Source organism: Morone saxatilis, unplaced genomic scaffold (genome assembly GCF_004916995.1).
Source record: "Morone saxatilis isolate NCDOM2014 unplaced genomic scaffold, NCSU_SB_2.0 Contig21, whole genome shotgun sequence".
NCBI lineage: Eukaryota > Metazoa > Chordata > Actinopteri > Moronidae > Morone > Morone saxatilis.
The window spans coordinates 8,501,512-8,527,137 of NW_023339774.1; the positions used below are offsets into that span (position 1 = coordinate 8,501,512).

A 25,626-nucleotide genomic window follows, 5' to 3' on the forward strand; every position below is an offset into this window, starting at 1 on the left:
TTTTTGGTTTATCCTTCATCACTTTTATTACACTAAAAGACAGTCTCCATCAGTATGTTTGAAGTGAAATGCATCCTCAGACATGACTTGTAATGTCAGCAGCCTTCAGAGTTGTCATGAAACCAACCCAGCAAATATAATCCTCAGCGTCAGCCACTAGGTGTTTACTGGATGCCATATTTCAGAATACAGAACTTCTATTCGAGTTGTAGTGACTTTAACTCGAGTGGGAGGTTCTTCATGTCTGCTGGGGACTCGAGTTCCTGGAGACAAGAGAAGATCATACATATTCAACCTTAATTTATAAACAGAGCAGAGATATTAATCTGAAGAGTTGCCAACTAATGAATACATAACAAAGACAAAAGGTGTAGAAATCCCTTAATTAAGCAGAAAAACAGGCTGGAATGTTTATGCATGTAAGGTTGTATTTATAGGAATGTAATTGTTGTCAATATAAATTACACTGTATCCCGACAATCCTTTACAGTTAACAGGAAAATAATATATAATGCCACAATAAATAGTAGTCGTGCAAATATTTCTGTTATATTTCTATTTTTTATAACCTTGTTAAAAAAAGAACTGATTTAAGATTTTGTCTACAACTACAACTTCCATGGTCCATAATGAACGCTCACACTCAACTCAAATAAAGAGCTGCAGGTCTATCAAAACCATAAAAATGTAAGCATGTGATTTCTATCCACATTTCTTTTTTGTGTATGTTTTATTGAGGAAGGATTACAAAATGTAGGACATGAGAATGCAGTGTACATTTCCACTGAAGGAAAACAGCTAATACAACAGATAGTATCAACACAACTGAACAAAATATACTCCTAACACACGCACCAGCCCTTCCTCCCTCCCTCCGGCTCAGGAAGTACTCTATCCATATTTCTAACCGGATGTCATATTGGTGGCCAAAATTTCAGTAAACTGATTACTTTATTGTCAAATTCACCAGCTGGTTTAGTATATAAATAAGCCACATCAATTATTCATATTATTTTATCCAAAAGAATGTGTGTGCATGCGGTTTTACCTCAGAGTCTGAATCGTAGTTTTCACACGGCAGGCCCATGTTAGCCATCAGAGTTTCTTTCTCGATGGATCTACTTCTGATGGACGCCCAGCCTCTCCTGTTGAAGCCGGATTTAAAAAAGCTACATTTTAATTTTCTACATAGAACCCTCTTAGTTTCATTAAAATTTCAGTTTAATTTTATCAATCAATACAGCAGATGCAGCTGAAATGAACAACAACCTGGCTAAATGCATTTGCGGCCAGCAGTAATTTCCAAAGTGAAGCCCTCTGGCCAGGGTGCAAAAGAAAACTCTCAAAAACTCTCATTGTCAATACCTTTTAGCAAAAATAAAAGCAGCAGCCACCAATAAAGCACTGAGGCACAGGACGCCCAGGATCAAAGCCACGTGTCGTCCAGTTTCCGTCTCTTGACAGAACTCTCCCTTGTAGCCAGCCATACACTGGCAGCGAGTGACTTTGCGGTCTGGGATGCAGTTGCCGTGTCCGTGGCAGTGCTCGAGGTCGCAGGATGTAGAGTCTTTTTGGGAGTTGGGGTGAGGCGAGGAGGAAGACTGGCGAGGCCGGCCATCATTCGCAGAGGCAGTTTTTGTGTTTGAACCTGAAGAGAAAGTCAAAGAGATTATACACATTAAATCAAAATACTTGAACTATAACTACTATAAGAAGGATGTAGATCCTCAAGTTGTTCACACACTTTTTGTTTAATTTGTACAAAAACCAGGAGGTGCTGGGAGATTTTTAAGTCAGGCTAGTCATTTCCCCAGCTTCCAGCCTTTATGCTAAGCTAAGCTAGCAGGCTGCCGCTTAATATTTGCCATACAGACATGAAAGTGGTATTAATCTTCTCATCCTAATCTAGGCAAGAAAGCGAATAAGCACACTTCCACAATGGTGAACAAATCGATTAACTATCTTATAGGCAAGAAAGTTGACAAGACAACAGCAGAAATATTTTAAGCTTCCACAACTTATAAATGGTGTTTCTTGCAGTTCGTAATATTTAAGTGATCAGATGATCATTATTTTCTCCTTAAGTACAGTTCTAAGTTTTTTTTGTTTTTTTTGTTTTTTTTATGCACCGTCTAAACAATACCTGACTTTAGTCATTGTCAATTCATGCACTATTTTGGATGGGACTGTAATTGCTGTATTTAGAATAAACAACCACCCAGATACATAAATTTAACAAAACAAAGTTGGAAAGAAAACCAACATGACTACCTGAAAAGGGATTATGAGATTACCACACCTACTCTGCCTACAGCTCCTGAAATGTATGAGTCTTGTATTTGGGTCACAACAAAGCTGAGATTACTTAAAACCTCATTTTCAATTGCTTCTCCAAACTCACAATCCCGTTCATCTGACTGGTCTGGACAGTCCGCGTGTCCGTCACAGAACTTGCTGCTGCTGATGCACTTGCTGCCGTCAAAGCAGTATTCTTCCCCAGTGGGGCAGTCGGGGAGTGGGACACAGGAAGTGGCATTGACAGCGGAGAAGCGCCGCCCGCATTTACACGTCCGACCTCCGGGATAGGCCAGACACAGATGCTCACATCCGCCATTCTTGAGGGAGCAGCTATTATTTCCTGAAGGAAATGAGTAAAAGGATAAGCCAATTCAGCAACACAAACCTGGTCATTTTCCTCCTCCCTTTAAGTTAATAAGATGAACAGAAATGTGTCTTAAACATAGTTTTACCAAATAATGCTGTTCTATGGTGGGTCTACAGTTGCTCGCATCATACAGCAATGTAAACAGTGGTGGACGCCAGAGCATCCACTGGACCTGCTCCCACATCAATTATTAGTCTTTTGTAGCAATATACACAAATCAGGGCCTCCTGGCTATATGTAATAGGACATAATCTGCTTTGGCACTGTAAGCACACTTAACCACTGCCAGACTGAGAAAATGAGTCTGGTTCAAATCCAGCAAACAGGTGTGTCATTTATACAATAAATATTCATATCCACAGTTCTGCTTTGTGCACAGATGTATTTATCTGGCTTCTCTTGCTGCATTTATTACACTTAGTTTTAAATTAAAATATTAGTATTTGTAATTGTAGCTCCTGCTGTAGACATGACATTAGAGGGAACAAATCTTTGGTTACAAAACCCTCAATGATTATGTGTACCAACATATGTTGGCACACATGTTGGCACACATGTTATGTATCCATGTTGGTTGTAATAATAAACACAGCATTATTGCATATGTATGCCAGAGTGTTTGACAGGTCAGGAGTGTGTGTGTGTGTGTGTGTGTGTGTGTGTTTGTTTGTTTGTGTGTTTGTGTGTGAGAGTGTGTGAGTGTGTGGAGCTCAATTCATCATCGCACTTTCCCACTGCAGCTCACACAGTAACAGACTGGACTCTCCCACAGCTTGCCAAGCCCCATCTCTGTGCAGGTATCACATCACTCTTCAATCTATTCAACTATTCAGCTCAAACTGAGCCCAGGTCTTTTCATTCTGCCTGGAGTGTCCGATAACATTTTTTTTCAGCTTCCTGCATTCAGAAACTGAAGGCAAAGTGGAGGTGAAAATATAAGTGTGCAAATGGTGTAATTCCTGATTAGTGACTAGCAAACTGGTTTGACATCTTATTTTAAGCTGACAGTGGTGCTGCAAGCCTGTGGGTTAGCATTTCAAACCTGGGCAGGTTTAGCACATTATTTGAGGATTTCAGTGTTGACGAGGCACTTTCACAATTTCATCCATCAGAGTTTCCACGTCCTAGTGGTTGTGAAATTGGCACTAACCAGGTGAATCAGCACTATGGTTGATAGGTGGCTTATAACATAGCATGAACAACAAGATGCACGTACCATCTTTTCTCCTGTCTTAAATACTGGGACACAACCTCTGGAGAAGATTTAAACTACTTGTTTCTCATTTCCTAGATAAGACAGGACTTCGCATTAATTATAAATAGCTGTTATAATTGATAATTAATAATTATTAATTGTCAATAATTGACACATTTTTTAAATCAGCCATGTTTTCCCTACTTAAGTATCATGCTGTCATTTATATATTTGAGATATAAAGCATTTGATTTTGCTTAATGTAATTTTATTCTACTGTATATTTTTCTCTTGTGGCCTCACTGCCTTACTCTTTACATTCAGTCTGCTCTGGAATTTTCTTCTACATCCTGTCATGCCTCACCTGCCATCTAGTGGCCGTCAGTTTTCCTCACTGATATCACTTCTGTTGATATCACCTGCCTGCAAATCTGCTCCTCATCTTAACAAATCAACCTCAGTATACATTCTATAGAGGACAGCTTTCAGCACCTGTTTGCCAATTACCTGCCTCATTTTTCTGACCACTTGTTCCATTGCATTAGTTTACCTGACTCTGCATGCCTCCCTGTTGAAGAATGTAGGATTACTGACCAAGTCAGACCACTTTTTACTCCTGCTGTGTGTCAAACCTAGAGGCATACTTACCAGACTGACTCTTGGTGCTATAGGCTCTGACTCCTACCAGGCTGGTCTTTGTCTCAAACCACAGTTGGTTAGGTTGGAGGCCGTCATTGAACCACAGTTTAGTTACATCTATAGAGTTTGAAAACACACACAAAGAGAGGCAAATATTCTAATCAGTTTCTACAGTGCAGAAATCAGAGGCCGTAGGATAGGGTGGTTGGTTGGAAACATTTCATACGTGCTCAGTCAGATCAAGATTTGAATAACATAACAGGCCTAATGGATTGGGGGGGTTGGGGGATTTCAAGTGGATGTTTAAAGATGTCCAATAGTGTAGATTGCTGCAAAGAGATTGACTGAATAATTCATTGGTGCATTAGTCTGGGATGCCATCTGCTGCCTGAAGGTGATTAAGATGGGTGACAGCCAAGATGTACGGGAAATTAAACCCATAAAGCAGGACTGAACAGGTTATTGTAGTGGAATACCAAGAATACACCAAGACTTGCCCCAAAAGACACTGAATATTTGAGTGTTCAAAGTAGGGCATTATCAAAGACCATCCACACTTACCTTTGTTCAAGGTGACCCAGAGGAGGATGTTCTCTGTATGTGTGAAGGAGATGAGCAGACCTGGCCCTGCTTTGTACTGTTTATATCCTGTTCCATTCACTCCAATCGAGCTAATTATACCTTCACCTTGAAATAAAAAGATGTAACAAAAATAAAATAATATATAATAATAAAAAAATCAGTAATTACACGGGTACTCACAAACAGGCGGAATCTAGTCAGCAAAAATATTAAGTATGTCAGAATTGTAACTGCTGACCTGTGTCAGCCCAGTAGATCATGCTTCCTTGATGGCAAAAAACCAGCGAGGTGGGGACACTCGACTTCTTCCACAACACTGCTTTGTTCCGGCCATCCATCCAGGCGCAGTCCACCTCTGTCTGGATCTTATCACCCACCCCAACTATTGCTGTGTAGCAAAGTCGTCCAGAGGGGGGATGCAGTGCAATGGATGTGGTGCCCTGAAAGGACAACCAAGACCTAGGTTAAATTTAGCACGGAAAGCAAATAATTGAAAACAAAGTGTCTCGGGGCAAGCAAGGAAAGAAGGAAGAAAAAAAAAAATGTCAGGGGTAAAAGAAGAAAACAATACAAATTACAATGAATACAACACTAAAGAGGTGAAGATTGTTTTAATGTTACACTAGTCTTAAGCCTATGTTAGTTTACCATTTACACAGTATAGAGGCTTTTGACAAACTACAACCATGGCTGTCAAATTTCCAATAGGGGAGTACAATATCAGACTGTCCAAAACAGAAGCAAGAAACGGTAATAAAGTCAAGAGAAGCTGTTGATATAGAGTTAAAGAGACAGCACATTTGGAAGGATAAAGATGATGCTGGATGATCAGAAAAGAACAAATGTGAGCAGTAAAACAGAGGCCTCCATCACCTTCAGTGATCCCTGCAACAGTGAGGTGGTGTAGCCGGAATGGCGAGAGGTCACGTGGAGATCGGGCCTCTCTGTGCTGCTCCAGTAGAGGTTGGAGGTCACCCAGTCAATTGCCAGAGCTGTTACAGAATCATCCTTGTGGGACAGATTTTATTTTCCAGAATCAATATTTCATCAGGGAAGCTGAATACGAGTAACAAATTGTTCTGAACCACATGAAAATCTATAATGTCCAAGACGCTATGTTTTTAACAGTACAGTAGTGGATTATCAAAGTCTCTTTCAACATTATTACAAATATTTCATTAAGCATTTAAACTTTCAAAAATGGCCCATTGTTTAAATGAACAGAGCAAATCAAACTAAGATGGTAACTATTAAAAGAAAACAGGAAACACAACATGTAAGGCTCACAAAACTATTCCTAGCCTTGAATGACATATTTGGCAGGATTTAATAATTTTCCATTTTCTTTGAAATGCTGATCATGCCTACCTTCAGCTTTAGGATTTGTCCAGAGGGTGTCAGTCCCTGTCTCGACTTGGAGCCACTCAGTTTTAGCACATCCACAGATCCTTGTCCTTCATCAGCCACATAGAGAGAAAGCTCCTGGATGGACACGTCCAGTGCTGAGGCCTCCATTACCCCGGGAAGGGGCAAAACTCGGCTGTTTGGCATATTCTTCAGAGCGACACCATCACGACGCATGGAGTGCAAGTAAATCTACAAGTAGTAGGACAAAATAAAAAGGGGCAATTAACACAAGTGAGAAGAAGAAAGGCAAGAACAAGTATTAATTTAAAAAAAGCCTCCAAGCAGGAACGTTTCTTAAACGTTCCTGCTTGGAGTGAAGGAAGGAATGAAGGCCTGCAGATTCTCTATCTGGACCCCACAATGACACCATTCACCTGATAGAGCGTTGTCCGAGACAAAAGCAGGATGAAACTTGACTCCATAGGCAAAGAGCAGGTAATCTTGTCCTTGGAAAGTAGCATCCCCTTTGGGCATCGACAAACCGCTGTAGGACCCCTTACTGCTGGAGCTCCCGGTGTGCCCGGTGCTCCAGACCTGCCCCTCACTGCTGGGGCCAGGAGGCAGAGGTGGGAACAGTGTAGCTGGTCACAGGGGCTGGATATGATGGGCTGGGAAAGGGCATGCATCACCTGGGGAGAGAAGGAACATGATGCTGACAGAAGTAAAGTAACACTGTAGTCTTTCTACCCAAACACTCCTTATTTAGCTATGATTTGGTCAATATTAACTGTGTTTCCATCCAAAAGTAAATTGGTTTCCATCCACTACGGTTACGTTCATTTATTGAGATGAAAAGTAGGTGGTGCCAGTTCTTCAGTCGGACAACCAATACCTCAGAACTTATTTGAAAAAAAGTGTTTTTTTCCCCCCATTAACTGTCAAAAAAGGCAAAAACCATCATAAAATTCATAAAATATAAATGTTAAAATAATTAAGCTCTTTAAGAGTTAAATCACACTACTAAAAGTTGAAGGCTCACTTTCAGTCCAAATGGCTGGCCTGGTCTCTTCAGAAGAACCTTCTGATTTTTGCCGGTGTTCTTGTCAGCTGAGCGGATGGTTCTTCTTTTCGTGTCGGACCAGAAGACTCTGTCATTGAAGACAGCCACAGAAAAAGGGCTCGGTGTCTCGGCTAACTGGAGGATCTAGTGAGAGAAAAGGGACAGTCTATATGACAGAATCAGAAGTTTTCCCTCAAATCATGCAAAACCTTTGAGGGTTATTCAAGTATTTTTTCGTCAGCTGACTGTGTTTACACCTTGACGTTGTCTCCGTCCAGAGAGGCAGAGCCGATGCAGCGCAGCTTCTCATCAGCCCAGTACACCCGGTTGCCCATGCGGTCATAGACCAGACTCACTGGCCAGCTCAAGTCTCGGCTCACCACCACTTTCCTCTTTGAACCATCCATCCCAGATCGCTCGATCTGAGGGGTACTGCCGATCTCAGACCAAAGCATCAACCTGAAATGTTGATCATTCAATACATGCAACAGTAAAAGATTTGTTGAAATTGGGAGTAAACATGATTTTTCACATTGAGCCCCTTACCCTTTATGTGGCAGCAAGACCAATGAGCTTGGCTGTTCCAGATCTTCACCCAAGACCACAGTGTAGTCCTGAGATCTCACTGTGACATCACTGAGCTTCACAGCCAGAATCTGGCCCACCAGTCCATCCACCCAGTACAGGTTCTTACCAACCCAGTCCACCGCGATGGAATCCGACTTCACTCCTGCAACATGTTTCATTTGAACACTGAAAATCAGAGTTACAGTCTAAACTCTACAAATATCTGGAAAATGTTGATTTAGTAAATCCATTTAACAAATATTCCTGAGACATCCATACCTTTGATAAGCGTCCCTTTGTTGTTTGAGTTTTTCATGTCAGCCCAGCGGATGCTCTGGTAGTCGGGGCTCAGCCAGTAAACCCTCTGCTGAGCCCAGTGATAATCCAGTAAGAAGACTGGCCGACTGGCAGAAGACAGAAGGCGCAAGGTGCTACTATGGACTCCCAGTAGTAACAGCTCTGACTGCACAGACGCCAGAAGCAAAGGCTCGTCTAGAGATAGAAATATAACCAGAGTTTTTCTTTATCTTCCCCAGAGCAAGTAATGTTGACCAATATAATGGCACAAAATTGTGTCCAGTTTCCAATACAAAATAGTATAGTTTAAAAACTATAAAGTTGTAGATTATTGGTTTGCAGGGACAAAAGACTGATGAGTTGTTGAGTAGGAATGAGACCTTTGGGTCACAATTAAAGTCATCATGGAAGTTCATTACCTAAGGCACTCCATCATATACTGTAAATTGCTAGATAAATTGATTAATAGATTTACTACCATGTAGGCACCCATTGGATTCAGTAAACTTTAATGCGCTATTTTTTAAAACTTTTAACGTAAAAACTTGCTTAACATAGGCAATCCATCATGCGGGGCATTTTGATAACTAAAATTATTTGGGAATGTTATACTGGCAATAAAGTAACTGACTGACAATGCTTTTTAGCAGCTGACTGGATTTTGGTTTAGTTCACATAATATGTAGAATGTAACTTGACTTTTCCTTCAACAAGCAGAGACTGCGTTTAGACCTACAGTACCTTTGGTCTTGCAACTTTTTTTGTCAGGCTCCAGGTAGAACCCAGGGTAGCAATGACAGGTGTAAGACCCACGGGTGTTCAGGCAGGTGTGTTTGCATACGTCATGTGGCACTGCACTGCACTCGTCAATGTCCACACAGGACACAGCACTGGAGTATAGTCTGAAACCTGCAGCACAGTAACACCTCTGCAAAAATGACGGAAGGAGGAATGAGCTTTGTGCATGTTCATATAATAGAGCCAAAATGTTGTGTACGTGTTTTTAGAAACAGTTGTCTGCATACGACAGGCTGATGAAATATGAGCTAATGATAAATATATAAGAGGAAAAAGGAAAAGAGGAAGGAGTAGCTTACTTCCATTAAAGCACACTGGGACTAAGCAGAAAAACCACATATACATCTGTTCTGTACTGACCGGGCCATTTGGTGTGCTAACACAGTGGTGGTCACACTGAGGAGCCGATTGGCTGGAGCAGTTCCGCTGAACACATCCCACGCCCTCATCTGAGCTGTCGGCACAGTTGGTGAAGCGGTTACACACCAGGAGGGGGTCCACGCACTCACCGCTGCCACACTGGTAAAGGTGAGAGGGGCATTTTCTCTGGTTGCCTGTGAAAGCAGATACACAGAGTAAATGTGACATTTCACTGTACTGGCTGGCATTTCCGCTCATATGTTCCCAGAAAAGGGAGAACAAATAACAGAAAATGTGGTATGCTACATGAAGCCCTAATCAGACATAATGAAATGATAGCTCTCCAGCAGTACTGAAAATTACATAGATGGACCATTTCCTCCATATATTACTATGATAAAGCATTGCGTGACACACCCATCTTCTGCCGCTTCACGTACCTCAAAATTACAGCATACATGTGTATATTCATTGCAGTGTGAGTTTTGTGCCACTTTTATCCAATCTTTGCTGTTTTAAAGTGAGCTGCATCTACTCTCAATTAATAGTTCTCCATCTTAAAAGGCCTTCCACATTTGGTTTTAGTCATTTATGGTCATTTTATATTATTGGCATTTGTTTTTTTGTTTTAGGTCTACCTTATTCTAAAGTTTTTTTTATGGTGGGTTATTTATTTTAGAATAAATAACTTCCTAACTGTTGGAATTAACTAAAATTAGAGTAATTTTAAAAATGGTTGAATTATTATTTTATAACTAATCCCATCCAAAAGAGGCCTGAAAACAGCAAAAGATGTCTGGCAACAAATTCATCTGAAGCAGAGGATAAAACCTGACCATTTGAGAATAAACATGCTCACATTTGTCCTCGTCCATGCCGTTGTCACAGTCCCTCTTCCTGTCACACCTCCAGGACTGAGGGATGCACTGACTGCTGTCCCCACACTGCCACTGGTACTCTCTGCACTTTGCTGGTGGAGACATGCAGTTCTGGATAGAAATGAGACCAAGTTTCAACCACTGCTTCCCAACTTCCCTCAAATCATCCCCATGCATATATAAAAGTTGGGGAAGCAAGGAAATGTCCTCAATTTCCTCCCTCTACTCATTACTACAGATTTACTTCACCTAGTACTCAAAACTGTAGTTCTTTACCTTCTCGTCTGACCCGTCTTTGCAGTCGTCCTCGCCGTCGCAGAGCCACTCTTTCTGTAGGCATTCGTGGCTGTTCGGGCATCGGAGCTGTGCTGGGCAGCGTGGGGGTCTTGTGCAGTCCACCTCATCAGAGCGATCACTGCAGTCAGCATATCCATCACATCTCAGAGCCTCAGACACACACTGGCCGCTAGCACAGCGGTACTGGTTAATCGCACAGGCCACCAAACCTCGAAAGATAGAAACAAATGCGTTCATCTTCATTTTACAACCATTTGAAATAGGATTGTTGGTTTTATGTAAATATTGGACAGCACCTACCACACTTTTCCTCATCTGACCCATCAGCGCAGTCTCTCTCGCCATCACACAGGAAGGTCTCTGGTATACAGCGAGTGCCGTTATCACAGCGCTGATGGCAGCCCTCAGCCAGGCTTGAACAGTCCATTTCATCGGATCGGTCTTGACAGTCGTACTGTCCGTCACACACCTGCTCCTGTGGGATGCATCTATTCCCGTGGGCACACTGGAACTCAGCTGGGGAAGAGAAAAGAGACTCCTCAAAAATAATCCATTACAAGAGCATCTTTTTTTCAAATGCATCAATAACTGATCTAACACAAACTATCCAGTTCATAAATGATTTACATTTATTGTTTTAAAACACTGGTGGTTTCTGGAAAGTGATTAAATTTAGCTCAGGACTAAAAAGAAATTTAATTTAGAAATCCGTTTCTTGAGAAACAGACTTCTGCACCAAAGTCCCTTGACATTATGAATGACTCCGTAGACATTTTCCATGTATATAAAATAGATTATCGGGTCATTGCTTTAAGGTGCTTTTTTTCTAGCTCACTGCACAAAAACAAACCTGCTTTGCAATGAGTGGCACATTCCTCTTCATCCGATCCGTCCTGGCAGTCCCTCTCTCCGTCACACACATGGCTGTACATAACACACTCCAGGCCATCTTTACATGGCTTGAAACCTTTGCGGCACCTCAGTGGGGCTGATCTGGCACTGAGTCCATTGATGGAGGCTTGGCAGAGAGAAAAATATGCATTCAGTTAGTCGTGAAGCCACTGAGCCAAAAACACAATCAGAAACTGAGTGGGCAGGTTGGAGTTCTTTTTGCTGGAAGTGCAGCAAAATGGTTGGTTGTGTTGATAGTCTACCTGTGCATAGCTGGTGGCTATGGTACTCTAGGTAGCTGCTAGGTTTTTGGGTTGCTATGGTGTATTAGGTGCTTACTAGGGTATATGTTGGTTGTCACAGGGACTGGTAATTGTTAGGTAGAAGTATGTAGTTTCTAGTTTGTGAAAGAAGAATAATTTTGTATATATTGTCTTGCAATAACTACAACTGCTGTAAAAATGTGCTTGAAACTTATTTACTGCTTTAACACATTACGAGGGGGCTTACGGGGAGCACTAGGATCTGCAGACTGACACTGCTTCTCATCTGAGCCGTCGGGACAGTGGGCACGACCGTCACACACTTCGATCCTGGAGACACAAGCCCTCCGGTCACTGCACAAGAAGTCATCTGAATGTGCAGGAAGAAAAGGTGTCAATTTGAGGAGCAATGAGTTAATATGCCAAGGATTTTCAAAAATAGCTACTGAATACTTTACAGAGGATGTCAAAACTGGCCACACACACAGTACATACCATCATTAATTTGACAGATGCGTACTACTATTATTGCCAACTACCTTTGCTCTGATTTACCTGGGTTATTACACTGGACCACACAGTTGTTTTCATCAAATCCATCAGGGCAGTCTCTTTGACCATCACACAGCTGATTTTGAGAGATGCACTGTGATGAACCTGGACAAAGAACTGACGGAGTGATGCAAGCTGATGCAGAAGTGAGAACAGGGGACTCTGGTGTTGTAGCAGTAACTGGATCTGAAGAAGGTAAAACTAAGTGTTAAACTCAAAAGCTGTAGCACTTACAGTCAGGATTGATAGCTAGCCAACCTTAAAGTAAACAGAAATTTAAGGATCATTTGCATGGAAAAGTTGAAAATTCATTCCGTGAGGTTTCCATTGCTACGTTTTAACATCTACACATAAATCACAGCTCTCTCAGACTTACCACAGCCCACCTCATCCGTGCCATCCAGGCAGTCCCTCTCTCCATCGCACAGGAATTTCTTCGGGATGCAGCGCTTGCCATCGGTGCAGTGATGCTCACAGCTTCGGGTTCGTTCCCTGCAGTCCAGTTCATCAGACTGGTCCAGACACTGTGGCTTCCCATCACACACCTGAGCCTCAGGGATGCACATGTTCCCATGGGAGCACTGAAACTCGCCTGTGGTGGAGTTCAGATGAAAGATTAGACTATTTAAATTAAACAGCATTACAGCTCATCATCAAAGTACTCATTTACAGTACAGAGTGATAGTAGTTTCTGTCTACGGTGCTCCACTGTCAATTCTTCTTTTGTTGTTCTTTTATTGATTAGTTTAGTCATTAGTTAAGTGATTGAACTTTGAGAAAAAAAAAATATTCATGGTAACAGTGTATAGGCTACAGCAAAACCTATAAATGTCTATATAAATAATAGGTTAATATAACATTGCTTTTATATCCCCTTAAAACAACTATAGTTGAATGTTGCCTATCAGATTGAATTAAAAGTTTAAAGTGATATAACCTTGTTTGCAGTTTTCTGGGCATCTCTGCTCATCAGATCCATCCGTACAGTCATTCTCTCCGTCACATACGTGGCTGTATAAAACACACTCTTTGCCGTCATTACATGGCTTTGAGCCTATGAGACACTTCAAGACGTTTGTCTGTGGTGGAGGAGGAGTTACGTTCGGACAGTCAATCTCATCAGAACCATCAGGGCAATGAGAGTAGCCGTCACAAACCAGACTCTTGGAGATACAGCTCCGAAGGTCTTTGCAGCGGAAGGTGTCTGGATGGAAATTACGGAAAATAAATTAAGATTTCCAAGTTCCAAGACACGGTTTTGTAGGATTATGGAATTATTGGAAATTTGGATTTAGAAGAACACACAAACTCTATACTCAAGGCTTACTTTCTGCGGGACATCTTTTCACACAGTTCTCATCAGAACCATCAGGGCAGTCTTTTTTTCCATCACAAAATTGTGTTGGCTTGATGCATAAAGATGAACCTGGACACATAACTGAAGGGCTGGTGCAGGAGGGCTTGGTTGCAGGCTCAATATAGGGTTTGACACTTAAAGGGGATTCATTTAAGTTTTCGATAGGAGTGGTAGGGTCAATCTGTGCAGCATCTGACAATTGATAAACAACAGTAAGTTTAGGTTTAAAGTTCCATTTTAAAAAACATCAACTTATCTTTGCCATATGATTACATTAGTAATAATTACCACAAATATATGCCTTTATAAATAAATAAATTTCTAGTAGTCTCCATCATAGGCCACTGGTATCATTGACATATCTGAACTTTGATTCTTAGTGATGCTCTTCCTTACTTATACTAACTACTAAATTTCTATGTAAAAATGATAAATGTAAAAAGATATCAGTATCTCCATTCATATAATTTTTTCATTCAAATTAATAAAGCTCAATTGGCAGGCAATTTTAGGTATGAAAAATAAATAAATAATACTTGTTAAGCTACAAGGAAACGTCTTTGAAAAACTCGCCTGCTTCATAGCAAACTGTGCTCGTCCACAAAAGCATTTATTCCACCTTGCAAAATCAACATATCCACAGAAACTTACCACATCCTCCTTCATCTGATCCGTCCTGGCAGTCTCTCTCTCCATCACAAACGTGACTGTAGAGGACACATTCTGTCCCGTCTCGACACAGTCTGAAGCCCATGCGACACTTCAGGATGTCTGTTCGAGCTGTAGGAAGAGCTATGCTCGGACAGTTGACCTCATCTGATGCATCCTGGCAATGAGAGCGACCGTCACAGACCAGATTCTTTGATACACAGCTCCTGCGGTCTTTGCAGGGGAAGTCCGCTACAGGAGGTAAAAGAATATTCAAAGACATGAATGGAATTGTATCAGATTTGCTCTGTATACTTCAAACTAACAAAAGGTTTTTAAGGGTGGCAAGTTGGTTTACAGCACTACTTGTCCACAGTGACACATCTGTTGGAAACGTAATTTTATGAACTAAGTGTAATAACTTAATGACTTACACTTGTTTGGGCATCTTTTCACACAGTTCTCATCAGAACCATCGAGGCAGTCTTTCTTTCCATCACAAAATTGTTTTGGCTTGATGCATAAAGATGAACCTGGGCACAGAACTGAAGGACTGGTGCAGAGTGGCTTGGTGGGCGCTTCAGTAAAGGGTGCAGGAGATTCATTTAAGTCTTGATTCTCAGCAAGAATTGTAGTAGCAGTGTCTGCAGCATTGAGAGATATTACACCAGGTGTTAGATGTAGAGTTTCATTTCAAAACATTAAGATATTGTGAAATTGTTACGTTATTAGAAACAGCCACACATGATATTCTACAAAAGCACTTTTACATTTATTACCTTTGTAAAAGACAACCTCTGAATGAACACTCACCACATTCTTCTTCTTCATCTGATCCGTCCCGGCAGTCTCTCTCTCCATCACAAACTTGACTGTAGAGGACACATTCTGTCCCGTCTCGACACAGTCTGGAGCCCATGCGACACTTCAGAACATTTGCCCGAGCTGCAGGTGGAGTTGCGCTTGGACAGTTGACCTCATCGGAGCCATCATGACAGTGCGAGCGGCCGTCACAAACCAGGCTCTTGGAGATGCAGTTCCGACGGTCTTTGCAGAGAAAATCAGCTGAGGAAGAAGACGGAAGATAACAAAAATAATAACTTTGCACTTTTCCAGTGTGGTCGAGATCAGAGAAGTCTCAATCAGCCCGTAATCCGACTACTTACTCTTCACAGGGCATCTTTTAACACAGTTCTCATCAGATCCATCAGGGCAGTCTTTAGTTCCGTCACAAAATTGTGTTGGATTGATGCATAAAGATGAACCTGCACACACAATTGAAGGGCTAGTGCAGGATGGCTTGGTGGCAGGCTCAGTAAATGGTTTGACACCTAAAGGTGATTCATTTAAGTTTTCTGTAGCAGTGGTAGGGTCAATCTGTGCTGCATCTGACAATTGATGAACACAACAGTAAGTTGAGTTAAGTAAGTTTAAAGTTCAATTTTTAAAACCATCATGCCATATGATTGAGGATCAGTGATGAATACCATAAATGTATATATACGCCTAAGATCCAACATTTCTAATAGTCTCAATAATAAGCTACTGGTATCATTGACATATCTGAACTACTGAATAATAATTTTAAAAAAAAGACACCAGTATCACCATCACTTTATCTTATATTGAAATTTATATACCTAATTTGCCAGGCAATTTTAGGTATGAAACAAGACAACTTAGGATACAAGTAAAAGTTTTTAAATATTGCAGTTAACTGACATTCTTTACTAGCAGATTGTGCTAATCCGCAAAGCATTTATTACACTTGCTGTGTAAAAGCACAGAAACTCACTACATCCTTCTTCATCTGATCCGTCCCGGCAGTCTCTCTCTCCATCACAAACGTGACTGAGGAGGACACATTCTGTCCCGTCTCGACACATGCTGGAGCCCATGCGACACTTCAGGATATCTGTTCGAGCTGCAGGAAGAGCTATGCTCAGACAGTTGACCTCATCTGAGCCATCGTGGCAATGAGAGCGACCGTCACAGACCAGTGTCTTGGAGACGCAGCTTCGACGGTCTTTGCAGCGGAAGTCGTCTGGTTGGAAATTATAGAAAACAATGACAAATCTGTTAAGCTTGACTCCCCAGGCAAATGCATAATATATACAAACTCTACATTCAAGGCTTACCTCTTGAGGGACATCTTTTCACACAGTTTTGTTCATCAAAGCCATCAGGACAGTCTTTACGCCCATTGCAAAACTGGCTTGGAGAAATGCAGAGGTGAGTGGAGGAATGGGGACAGGGCACAGAGGGGCTTCTGCAGGCTGGCACAGTCGGAGCAGGAGCTTTGGTAGCAGGTGGCATTTCGTTTGATAGATTCTGTTCTGTGGCATCTTGAAGATACAGTAATAACACAGTTCAAGTTCAACCACATAGGAGCGTTAAATCAGTATTTCCAATTAAAATGTTTCTTTAGTCATTAGAACTTTTTCAAATTGAGTTTTGGAAACTCACCACATCCCAGTTCATCTGATCCATCCCGGCAGTCTTCTTCCCCATCACACACGTGGCTGTATAAAACACACTCTGTGCCGTCTTTACATGGCATTGAGCCTGTGCGACACTTCAGGATATTTGCCCGAGCTGCAGGAGCGGCTACAGTCGGACAGTCAACTTCATCTGAGCTGTCACGGCAATTAGAACGACCGTCACAAACAAGATTCCTGGAAATACAACTCCTGCGGTCCTTGCACTTGAAATCCTCTAAGATTGGAAATTAAAAACAGAAAAGAGAAGCTCAAGTTATTAGTCAAGTCAGTGGTTAATAGGTTAACTACTCACAGTATTTTAGAGCTGCGTGGCCCATTCCAACAAATCTGTGAATTTGTCAGATTGATACTTTACCTTTAGATGGACATGTGGTTTCACAAAACTCCTCATCATCTCCATCAGGGCAGTCCTTTTTCCCGTCACACAGCTGGGCTTGTGAGAGGCAGACCGATGTGTGTCGGCACAGCACAGAGGGTTCATTGCAGACTGGAGTATTGGACACTATGGAAAGAGTAAAAATATGTGGCTTCCATACAAATTGCTATAAGCCAATTATGATCCACCTTTTACATATCAGAGGAGCGTTTTGATATACAGTAAACAGCATGCATCTGTATAAGCGTGGTCTGACCTGTACGGATGTCCCTGAGTGCAACGTTTACACTCAACACATGACCCCTTACAGACACCTCTTGGATGGCGCTCCCATCACGCCGGTCCCACAAAGTCATGACATCATCAGAAAGGGACAACAGGAAAGGCTCAAAGGCCGCTACGATTGAGCCTGAAATGTTCCATCTTCTACCTGCTCGGTGGCTTCTTTCCTGCAGCAAACTCATTGTTGTCAAACCTGTAAAAAAAAAAAAAGTACGAGATCCAAAACTCATTCAACAGGTCTGTACTGTGGAAATACGGTTAAGATTTCATCATCCCCAGATTCAAAATTCTGGATTGTTGGAGCCCCAGACGTGACTCAATTATTTATCACAATATCACCAAAGATTCTGAACACCCTGTCAGCCCTTACTGTTACACGATTAACACAAATGAAAAAAAAAGATAATTTTTGTTGATCAAATTTAAACTGTAAAAAAAAAGAACATGATTAAAGACTACAAGTAATCTTTTTAAGGTTCCCAAGGTACCCAATTATATGTAGCAGGTACATGCACTACAGTAATACAAAAACAAACATTGAAATTAACACTGTATAGTTCTTGAAGAACTTAAAACTTCTCGACAGCTGTACCAATATCTTGTTTCATATGTACACTTCATCTTCTAAAACACTACTTCATACATCGAATCTCATTGCTTCAGCTGGTGGGATATTTGAACATGAGAAGCAAAACTGCATCACTCTGATCTACGAAGTGACAGACCTGCCCTTTTTGAGTTCCACAGCAAACTATTGGCCCTGAGGTCGAAGGCGATGTTCCCCCTCACTCCTCCTGCTAAGTGTAGCAGCTCTTTGGCTTTGCCTCCCATCATGCTCATGGTGAAGATTTGCTCTTCCTCCAGCCACACGATGCCACCCCTCAGCCAGTCCAGATACAGGTCTCGAATCTCCTTTGTTGTATGGTACAGCTGCTTTGGATATCGATTGTCGGCTGCGGCAGTGCCAATGCTGTGTTGGTCACATGACACCCAAAATAGGCTCCCTCTCCTCTGGTCTACTTTTATCAGACAAACTACAAAGAAATAAAGATATAGGAAGTGTGAAGACAGCTGTAATGTGACTAAGTAAGTTGGTCCATGGCTAATACTAAACTGACTGAATAGAAAGTAGATCTCAAAGGAATTATTTTCATTAACAAGTAATCTATTATTTATGCACATTAAGAAAATGGAGAAAAATGCTCATCACAAGAACCTACAGTTGTGTCCTTAAATTCATACCCAAACTATTACATTTCAGGAATTAACCAGAAACTGGAACAAGAAAATGTGTAGTATTTTAGCTTGATAAATTATTAATTATTAATCCATTTGCATTGTGCAATTACTACCTCATTTTAGTGCCAATACAGTGATTACACAGCTATCTCAGCTCTGCTACAATAGCATGTTACCAAAGTATGTAACAGACTTTAAAGCACCAACCTGGCAAAGGGGTTGTGACCACCTCAGTCTTCACCTGGGTTACACTGGTGCGTTGGATGTGGCCAGTTTGGTTAGTCCAGTACAGCCAGTCTCTATACCAGTCCAGATCAAACGACAGGATCCCATCGTCAGTGTCAAACAGCTGGATTTTAGTGGACTCTCTGCCTCTGAACTCAAGCATGTTGATGTTGGTAAAGGTAGCGTATATAAACCTTGGATCTGTGGTACAAAAAAATAACAAAAAACGTATTTATGATGCACTTATCATTCCTACCCTACGCTAACCTAAAACCCTACCCTACCTACCTATCCATCTATCCATCTATCCATCTATCCATCTATCCATCTATCCTGAGAACCAGAGAAAATGACCTTCATTCCCATAATAGCAAGAGACAATCTGGGACATTAAAAATAGATGGTTTAGTTTTACATGAAATGCATACAAAATAAAACTTCTTTTAAAAATGTCTTGTAGACCATAAAAAGGGGAAGTTGCTCTAACAAGCCCACTGCTTAACAGATCCGTTTGAGCCCTTGTTTAAGAAAATAACAGTTTCAGTAGGATCATTTACAATTTATGCCTTGAAATGACCTTGAAATGGGAGAAAACTCACTTGTAACACAAGCAAATTAAAGTTATGGTAAACCTACATTCACACGTCCCATCAAGCAACAGTACTTTGGAGTTTGGACAAGCACAGACGAATCCGACAGGGTTCCCTTTAGTTAGTTGGCAGAGGTGACAATGAGTCTTTCCACATGCAGAAGAACCTAATTGATGAAAACAAGACAAAAAAATAACCCATGACCTCATAACAGCACTTCTTTCTCTGAATTTCCACTGATGTTTAACAATCATGTTGCATTTAGATTAAATCTATTGTTCCAAGTACCTTCAGGCTGCTGTAGCTCATGGTAGACTGCTAATACTGGCAGGGCCGCTTTCCAGATAAATGTCTTCTGGTCCGGTTGGTTCTGTGGAACCTGCCACAGTCCTTTGTCATCCACCCAGTAGAAGGAACTTGCAAATACAGCCAGACTGAGAGCTGGCCTCCTGTTGAACAGTCCTGTGATGGAGTAACGGCCCGTCCCGTCCACCTTCACCGTCTCTATAGACTGAATGAAATAAGTTCATGTTCAATGTATGAAGGATAAACCACAACTAATGGTTAATCCACACTGACAGTGTCAAACAGTGTTTAGGTTATGGTATTATATTCTCCTCTCATCGTGCCAATTAAGTTAACAAGTTTCTCCACAACACTGTGGTCATGATTCCAGGACACCCCCCAGAAAATGTTGACAATATACCAAAACTTCTACATCATAGAAAAAAAACATTTATTTAGATTTTTTATACGTTATTCATTCATTTTACTATTCAATGTTATTGTCTGCAGACATTTCCCAACATGAAGATAAAGTAAATTATCATGTACTTTATTTTATTGGACCAAACGTATCAACATTAATAAATTGAGCTCAAAACCACTGGAATATGGCTACTATGACATTACATTACAATCTCAGTTTGAAAGCAAATTATGTATTTTCTAATGACTTAACTGGGACACTTTAATAGTACTGAACAATCATTAATCTTATTAAAAGCACATATGCTATGCTTTTTCTACTGACAAGTCAAAAGGTCAGCTGTGAAAAAGGACTATTACGAACTATAAATCTGTATATGGCAGATTTATAATGAATTTAACTCATAATCTAAAGTGTCTGATGCACTCTGTCAAGTTCAAATTCACATTTCTTTGCTTAACTCACCTTCTTGAAGGCGCTGATCCAGTACAGCCTCCTGGCAGCCACGTCAGCAGTGAGGCTGTGAGCAGACTGAGCAGTGAGCGCAGTCAGAGAGCTTCTTTCCGACCCATCCATCCATGACTTCTCTATTGTCACTCTGTCGCCATGGCCGGTGTTGATCCAGAACATCAAGCTGGGAGGCAGAGAGTGGGGAATTTAAATAGACATTACATACTGTAGTTTATTATAGTCTCTGAATTTTTGTGTGTGCCAACTAGTATATTAAATTTAACAGCTCATTTTAGCATAATGACTTCATTTTGCAGACTTCATACACTGTATAAATACAACATTTTGAATATTATTTTACATTTTATGGAGCAGATAGAATAATCAAACATACCTCTCAACAGATATAAGCACCAACTCTGATGGGCTGATGTCTTTGCTCAACAGAGTAGTGTAACTTTTCCCATCAGCTGCCTGCATGTAGATTGACTCCGTCTTCTCATTGGTCCAGTATGTGTTTCCATTTAGCCAATCACAGGCTAGACCCTTGATTCCAGGCTCTCCTGTAAAAAAAAAAAAAAAGACATAAAAAAAATAAAAAACCCATTGAAAATGTGAAGTTGAAACAGAAATGTTGTGTTTTGAATCCGAATTGCTTTGAATTACTTTTCATGCTTAAGTTTTGATCAGTCACTGCAGAGAAGTGACTATTTACAGAATCTCTAATAGCTCCACTTTGGGATTACATAACAAGCTGTATGACCCCAATACTTTTATTAAAAAAAAAAACCCACAAATATTTTGTGTCAACTAACCAGTATAGATTGTCGAGCTGTGCTCTCCATCACTTCTGTAAATGCCGCCATGGTTGTCAGCCCAGTAGTACCAGCCCCGGGTGAGATCAAAAGTCAAAGCCACTGGGTCAGACACTAGAGTCTGGATAACTTCAAACTGTTGAGACTTCACATTCAACAGACTGATAGATCTCCTCTGCACCGTTAGCAATCTGATAGCATCACCTAGACACATTTATGAATTCAGAAAGAAGGGTGCAGTTAGTGCAAATATTTGGATTGGAGTAAGATTGACTTCCTGTTAGTTCAACATCCCTCAAATCACTGACAGGAGGAATTACCTTAGATTTCACTCCAAGTGTAGAAAGTTACAAAGTTAAACCATTCACCAAAAAATAAAAATAATCACTGACTATATGTGGACAAAAGTAAAACTGTGCATCTTGTTTAATATCATCCTTGTATTACCAACATTTCCGAGTAACAATTAACCTGCTTGATTTAAAGTTCTGTCTTTGATCTTTCTGAACTTTTTGCTCTTGCTTTTGAGCTTGGCCACATGAAAGAAGGCCATTACCATGTCACTGATCTTTTCCCAAGGGCACTTCATGATGTTTGTTGTTGGGTTTCATCTTTTTAGAGGATGAAACTAAATCCAGAGATTACCTGTAGCTAGACATGTGGAGCTTCCATTGAGTTTGAATCCGTCTCTGCAGTGGCAATAGTATGATCCGACGGTGTTAGCGCAGTGATGTGGGCAGGGAGCAAAGGGTGGGGCACATTCATCCAAATCTAGAGAGAGAGAGAGAGAGAGAGAGAGTGGGTTTTAGCATAATAAGCAAGAGCTGTGCCCACTAAAATAAAATGGAAAGTGAATAGTGTGTTATTTTTTCATGCCCCACGCACCTTCGCAGACTGCTCCATTGGGAGAGAGCTTATATCCAACAGGACAGGCACACAGAACTCCCCAGGCTACATCGACACACACATGGCTACAGCCACCATTGTTCATAGAGCAAATACGACCTGCAGGAGGTGCAATATGACTCAGCACAATGTACAGAAATACAGGCTCCAGAAGCATTTTACTGTATCACATTATTCAATCAATAAGGAAGTCCCATTGAGAACAACAAGAGAGATCTGGCCAGGGTAGCAAATCACAACATATTAAAATAAAATAAAAAATTCTACAAGTTTTTCCTTGGCATGAAAAGTAAAGGAGGATTTATTTCTAAAATAAAAGCCAATTTTCCCTTTGAGCTTCCCAACTAGATTAGTAATACGTACATGCATGTATATGCACAACTTACCGCATGTTATGGGCTCATCACTGCCATCTGAGCAGTCAATCTGCCCGTCACACCTCTGTTCAGCAGACAGACATGTCCCTTCAGGACACCGTATGCCCTCCTCGCCACACAGACCTGTAAAACAAACAAATCAGGACTTAACCAACTGTTTCTCATACCTTCCCTGAGTTACCAGCTGTATGCATCGGACATCTTTTCACACTGACAGATATTTTCACCATTCATTTGATTTGTGGATATATACTGTGATTTCAATGACAATCAAACTTATTTGTTGTTTCATTTCTTCAGGACTAGATGGTAAAACGCAACCAAACATAAGTAAAGACTAGAGCGCAGGACCTTCAAGCAGATCCGGTATACTGGCTCCTGTACAGATGTGAGTCCCAATATTATCTTACTTTTGTTTTCCTCAGACATGTTTGGCAAAGCCAATTGGTATGCAGTAAGACATTTCAAAGATTGGTTATTTCAATACCTGGATAAATAAAACTATCAGCATTGCTACAGTAGAAGCCAGTAGAGATACATTTGTTACATTTTCCTGTGGCACAGCATTTAACACCTCCATCTTTCTCACCACAGTCCTCTTCATCAGAGTTGTCCAGGCAGTCATTCAGTCCGTTGCAGCGCTGCTCTTTGGGGATACAGATGTGGTTTCGACAGGTCCAGTCAGACTCCAAACAGTCCTGGGTAGCTGTACAGTTCTCCTCATCAGAGCCGGTGGGACACTGGATTTGTCCGTCACAGCGGGCCGAAGAATCCACACAGCCGACAGAGTCCAAACAAGGAAACTGACCCGGCGGACACTCAGGAGAGCCTGGGAGTGCTGGAAGGAAGACAACAAAACACGGTGCATATAGAAGACACATGAAGGGTTTAAGTTTCATTTTACAAACAAAAGTGTTCGGTATAACATATCTATCAGAAGTAGTTTTCTCTCTCTCTCAAATCAATAGTTAACTCTGTTTTTGCTTTTGTTGTGTTAATTTTGCACCTTTTGTCATTACTGTGAAGCAGTTTAAAAACAAATTAATCCGCTTTATTTGCTGCTAATTCTAATAAAAGGTAACAATGGTGTTAACAATTTCAGACTCACAAGAAAACAAACAACTACTGTGACTGAAAATAAAGCAGTTTATTAGTGCAAAGTGTCAATAACCGGCACAGAGACAGGAAGTATACCCACCAGTGCAATCCATTTCATCAGATCCATCCAGACAGTCTCCATCGCCATCACATCTCCAGACATCAGGGATGCAGTTTCCATCATCACACTGCCACTGGCCTTCATGGCATCCTAGAAATGTACAAAGAGAGAGTAGGGCAAAGTACAAAGACGAAGGCTTAGAAAATACAATTTGCCTCTCACTGGAAAAGACACAGTGGATGAATTTGTCTAAAATGAAACACCCCCTTTTTAGATCAAAGAAGTTGATTTCAGCAGATGAGCTTAACAGTCAATAAATGTGTGCCTGCTGTAAGGTTCAATGGTATGGGCAGCCATGTGGCACTTTTCAAAAACGAACTGACGAAATGCACCCGAACAGAAAAAAGGCCGCAAACAGATCAAATATTGTGCATTCTTTCACCATCTTGCCTTGGGTTTCTCAAAATACAGGGAACTGTGACAAATCCTGGTGATGTTTCTTGATCCTGGCTCAGATCACAATGCCTCAAAAGGACAAACGATGATATGCACTTGCACATGGTCAAATGTCAAAGGAAAGTAAGCTAAAATAGACAAATAAAAACTGGGTCTAAGGTCAAAAAATGCAACTGCATCCTCTTACCCACTTTTAAATGAATTTGACCCAAATATGTTGTAATGACAAACAGGTACAGGAACAGGCAAAACTCCAAGTTTGCAGGTAATATTGATCACATTCAGTTAAAACTGACTGAATTGCATTAAAAGTCAAATAAAGCTCGTGGCCCTGAACTCGTGGAATGGACGCCATATTGTCTCGTTCATGTTTAGATCTAAAGCAAATGACAAAACTGCCCTGCATGTTTGTTTGTTTGTTTTATAACTTACACATTGACTTGAATTAAACTACTCAAACGCCTTAAACACCATATAGAAGAAAGTTTACCTCTGGAAATGGTCAGACTTGCCAGAAGAATCCAACAAATGAACTGTAAGTCCATAGCGGCCCTCAGCTCATCGGGACAAACAGCGTCACCTGAGAGCAAATGCTTTTATTAGCTCCCACTGCTGCAGGTGCGCGTGCGACCATAGGCTGACCACTCAGCTTCCGTCACCACACAAACAATAACAATCTATTGTATGGAAAACTTATCAGAAGCGACTGGACACATTATTTCTTTATTTAATCGGGTGTGTGTTTTAAATGTTATTGCAGATGTTAGATTTGTTTGTTTATTTGTTTGTTTATGTAGGGAATCTGTCTTTCCAGCTTTCCTTTCCGTGTATGTTTAAAAGTCTGGCTAACAGACAGGTCACTTTTTATTTGACATGTCATTCATGTTTGTGACAGTTGAGTGGGCGCGAGCGCGGACTACAGTGTGGTTGATTTGAGAGCGAGCTGTGCACGTGCTGTGTGGCAGAGCGGCAGCCGCGCGTGACGCTGCTGTGAGACTGAGAGAAGGCCACGCGCATTTTGGATAGATTTTGTTCTTGTATTGTTGCCTTGGCTTTATAAACAGTAAGTAAAAGTAACAACAGCACATTGTACCAGTGCTGCATTCAAGTACACTTACATAAGTATAAGCATCAAAATATATTTA

General features: G+C 41.0%; 2 protein-coding genes across 2 annotated transcripts; both read right to left on the reverse strand.

The window, feature by feature from the left end:
• On the reverse strand, window positions 1-15,441 carry LOC118332222 (low-density lipoprotein receptor-related protein 1B-like). The gene is made up of 28 exons (XM_035667395.1): window positions 15,210-15,441; window positions 14,831-15,040; window positions 14,400-14,648; window positions 13,719-13,940; window positions 13,329-13,595; window positions 12,768-12,983; window positions 12,395-12,577; window positions 12,087-12,209; window positions 11,536-11,703; window positions 10,986-11,201; window positions 10,665-10,894; window positions 10,370-10,499; window positions 9,511-9,704; window positions 9,094-9,280; window positions 8,335-8,547; window positions 8,035-8,218; window positions 7,746-7,947; window positions 7,468-7,632; window positions 6,863-7,117; window positions 6,450-6,677; window positions 5,955-6,089; window positions 5,320-5,521; window positions 5,061-5,186; window positions 4,509-4,616; window positions 2,402-2,638; window positions 1,366-1,648; window positions 1,049-1,145; window positions 1-263 (listed from the first exon to the last, which is right to left on the reverse strand). Exons 1-28 carry the CDS (start codon window positions 15,313-15,315, stop codon window positions 198-200), a joined length of 5,202 nt encoding a protein of 1,733 aa, XP_035523288.1. The 5' UTR covers window positions 15,316-15,441; the 3' UTR covers window positions 1-197.
• Window positions 15,324-25,050, reverse strand: LOC118332857 (low-density lipoprotein receptor-like). Its single transcript, XM_035668292.1, has 20 exons — window positions 24,972-25,050; window positions 24,065-24,175; window positions 23,456-23,704; window positions 22,876-22,989; window positions 22,469-22,588; window positions 22,229-22,354; window positions 21,584-21,787; window positions 21,163-21,331; window positions 20,784-20,952; window positions 19,898-20,120; window positions 19,656-19,775; window positions 19,002-19,220; window positions 18,281-18,589; window positions 17,530-17,748; window positions 17,253-17,399; window positions 16,863-17,111; window positions 16,535-16,741; window positions 16,192-16,440; window positions 15,672-15,784; window positions 15,324-15,461 (listed from the first exon to the last, which is right to left on the reverse strand). Exons 1-20 carry the CDS (start codon window positions 25,024-25,026, stop codon window positions 15,324-15,326), a joined length of 3,510 nt encoding a protein of 1,169 aa, XP_035524185.1. The 5' UTR covers window positions 25,027-25,050.
• Window positions 25,051-25,626: the final 576 nt, after the last annotated feature.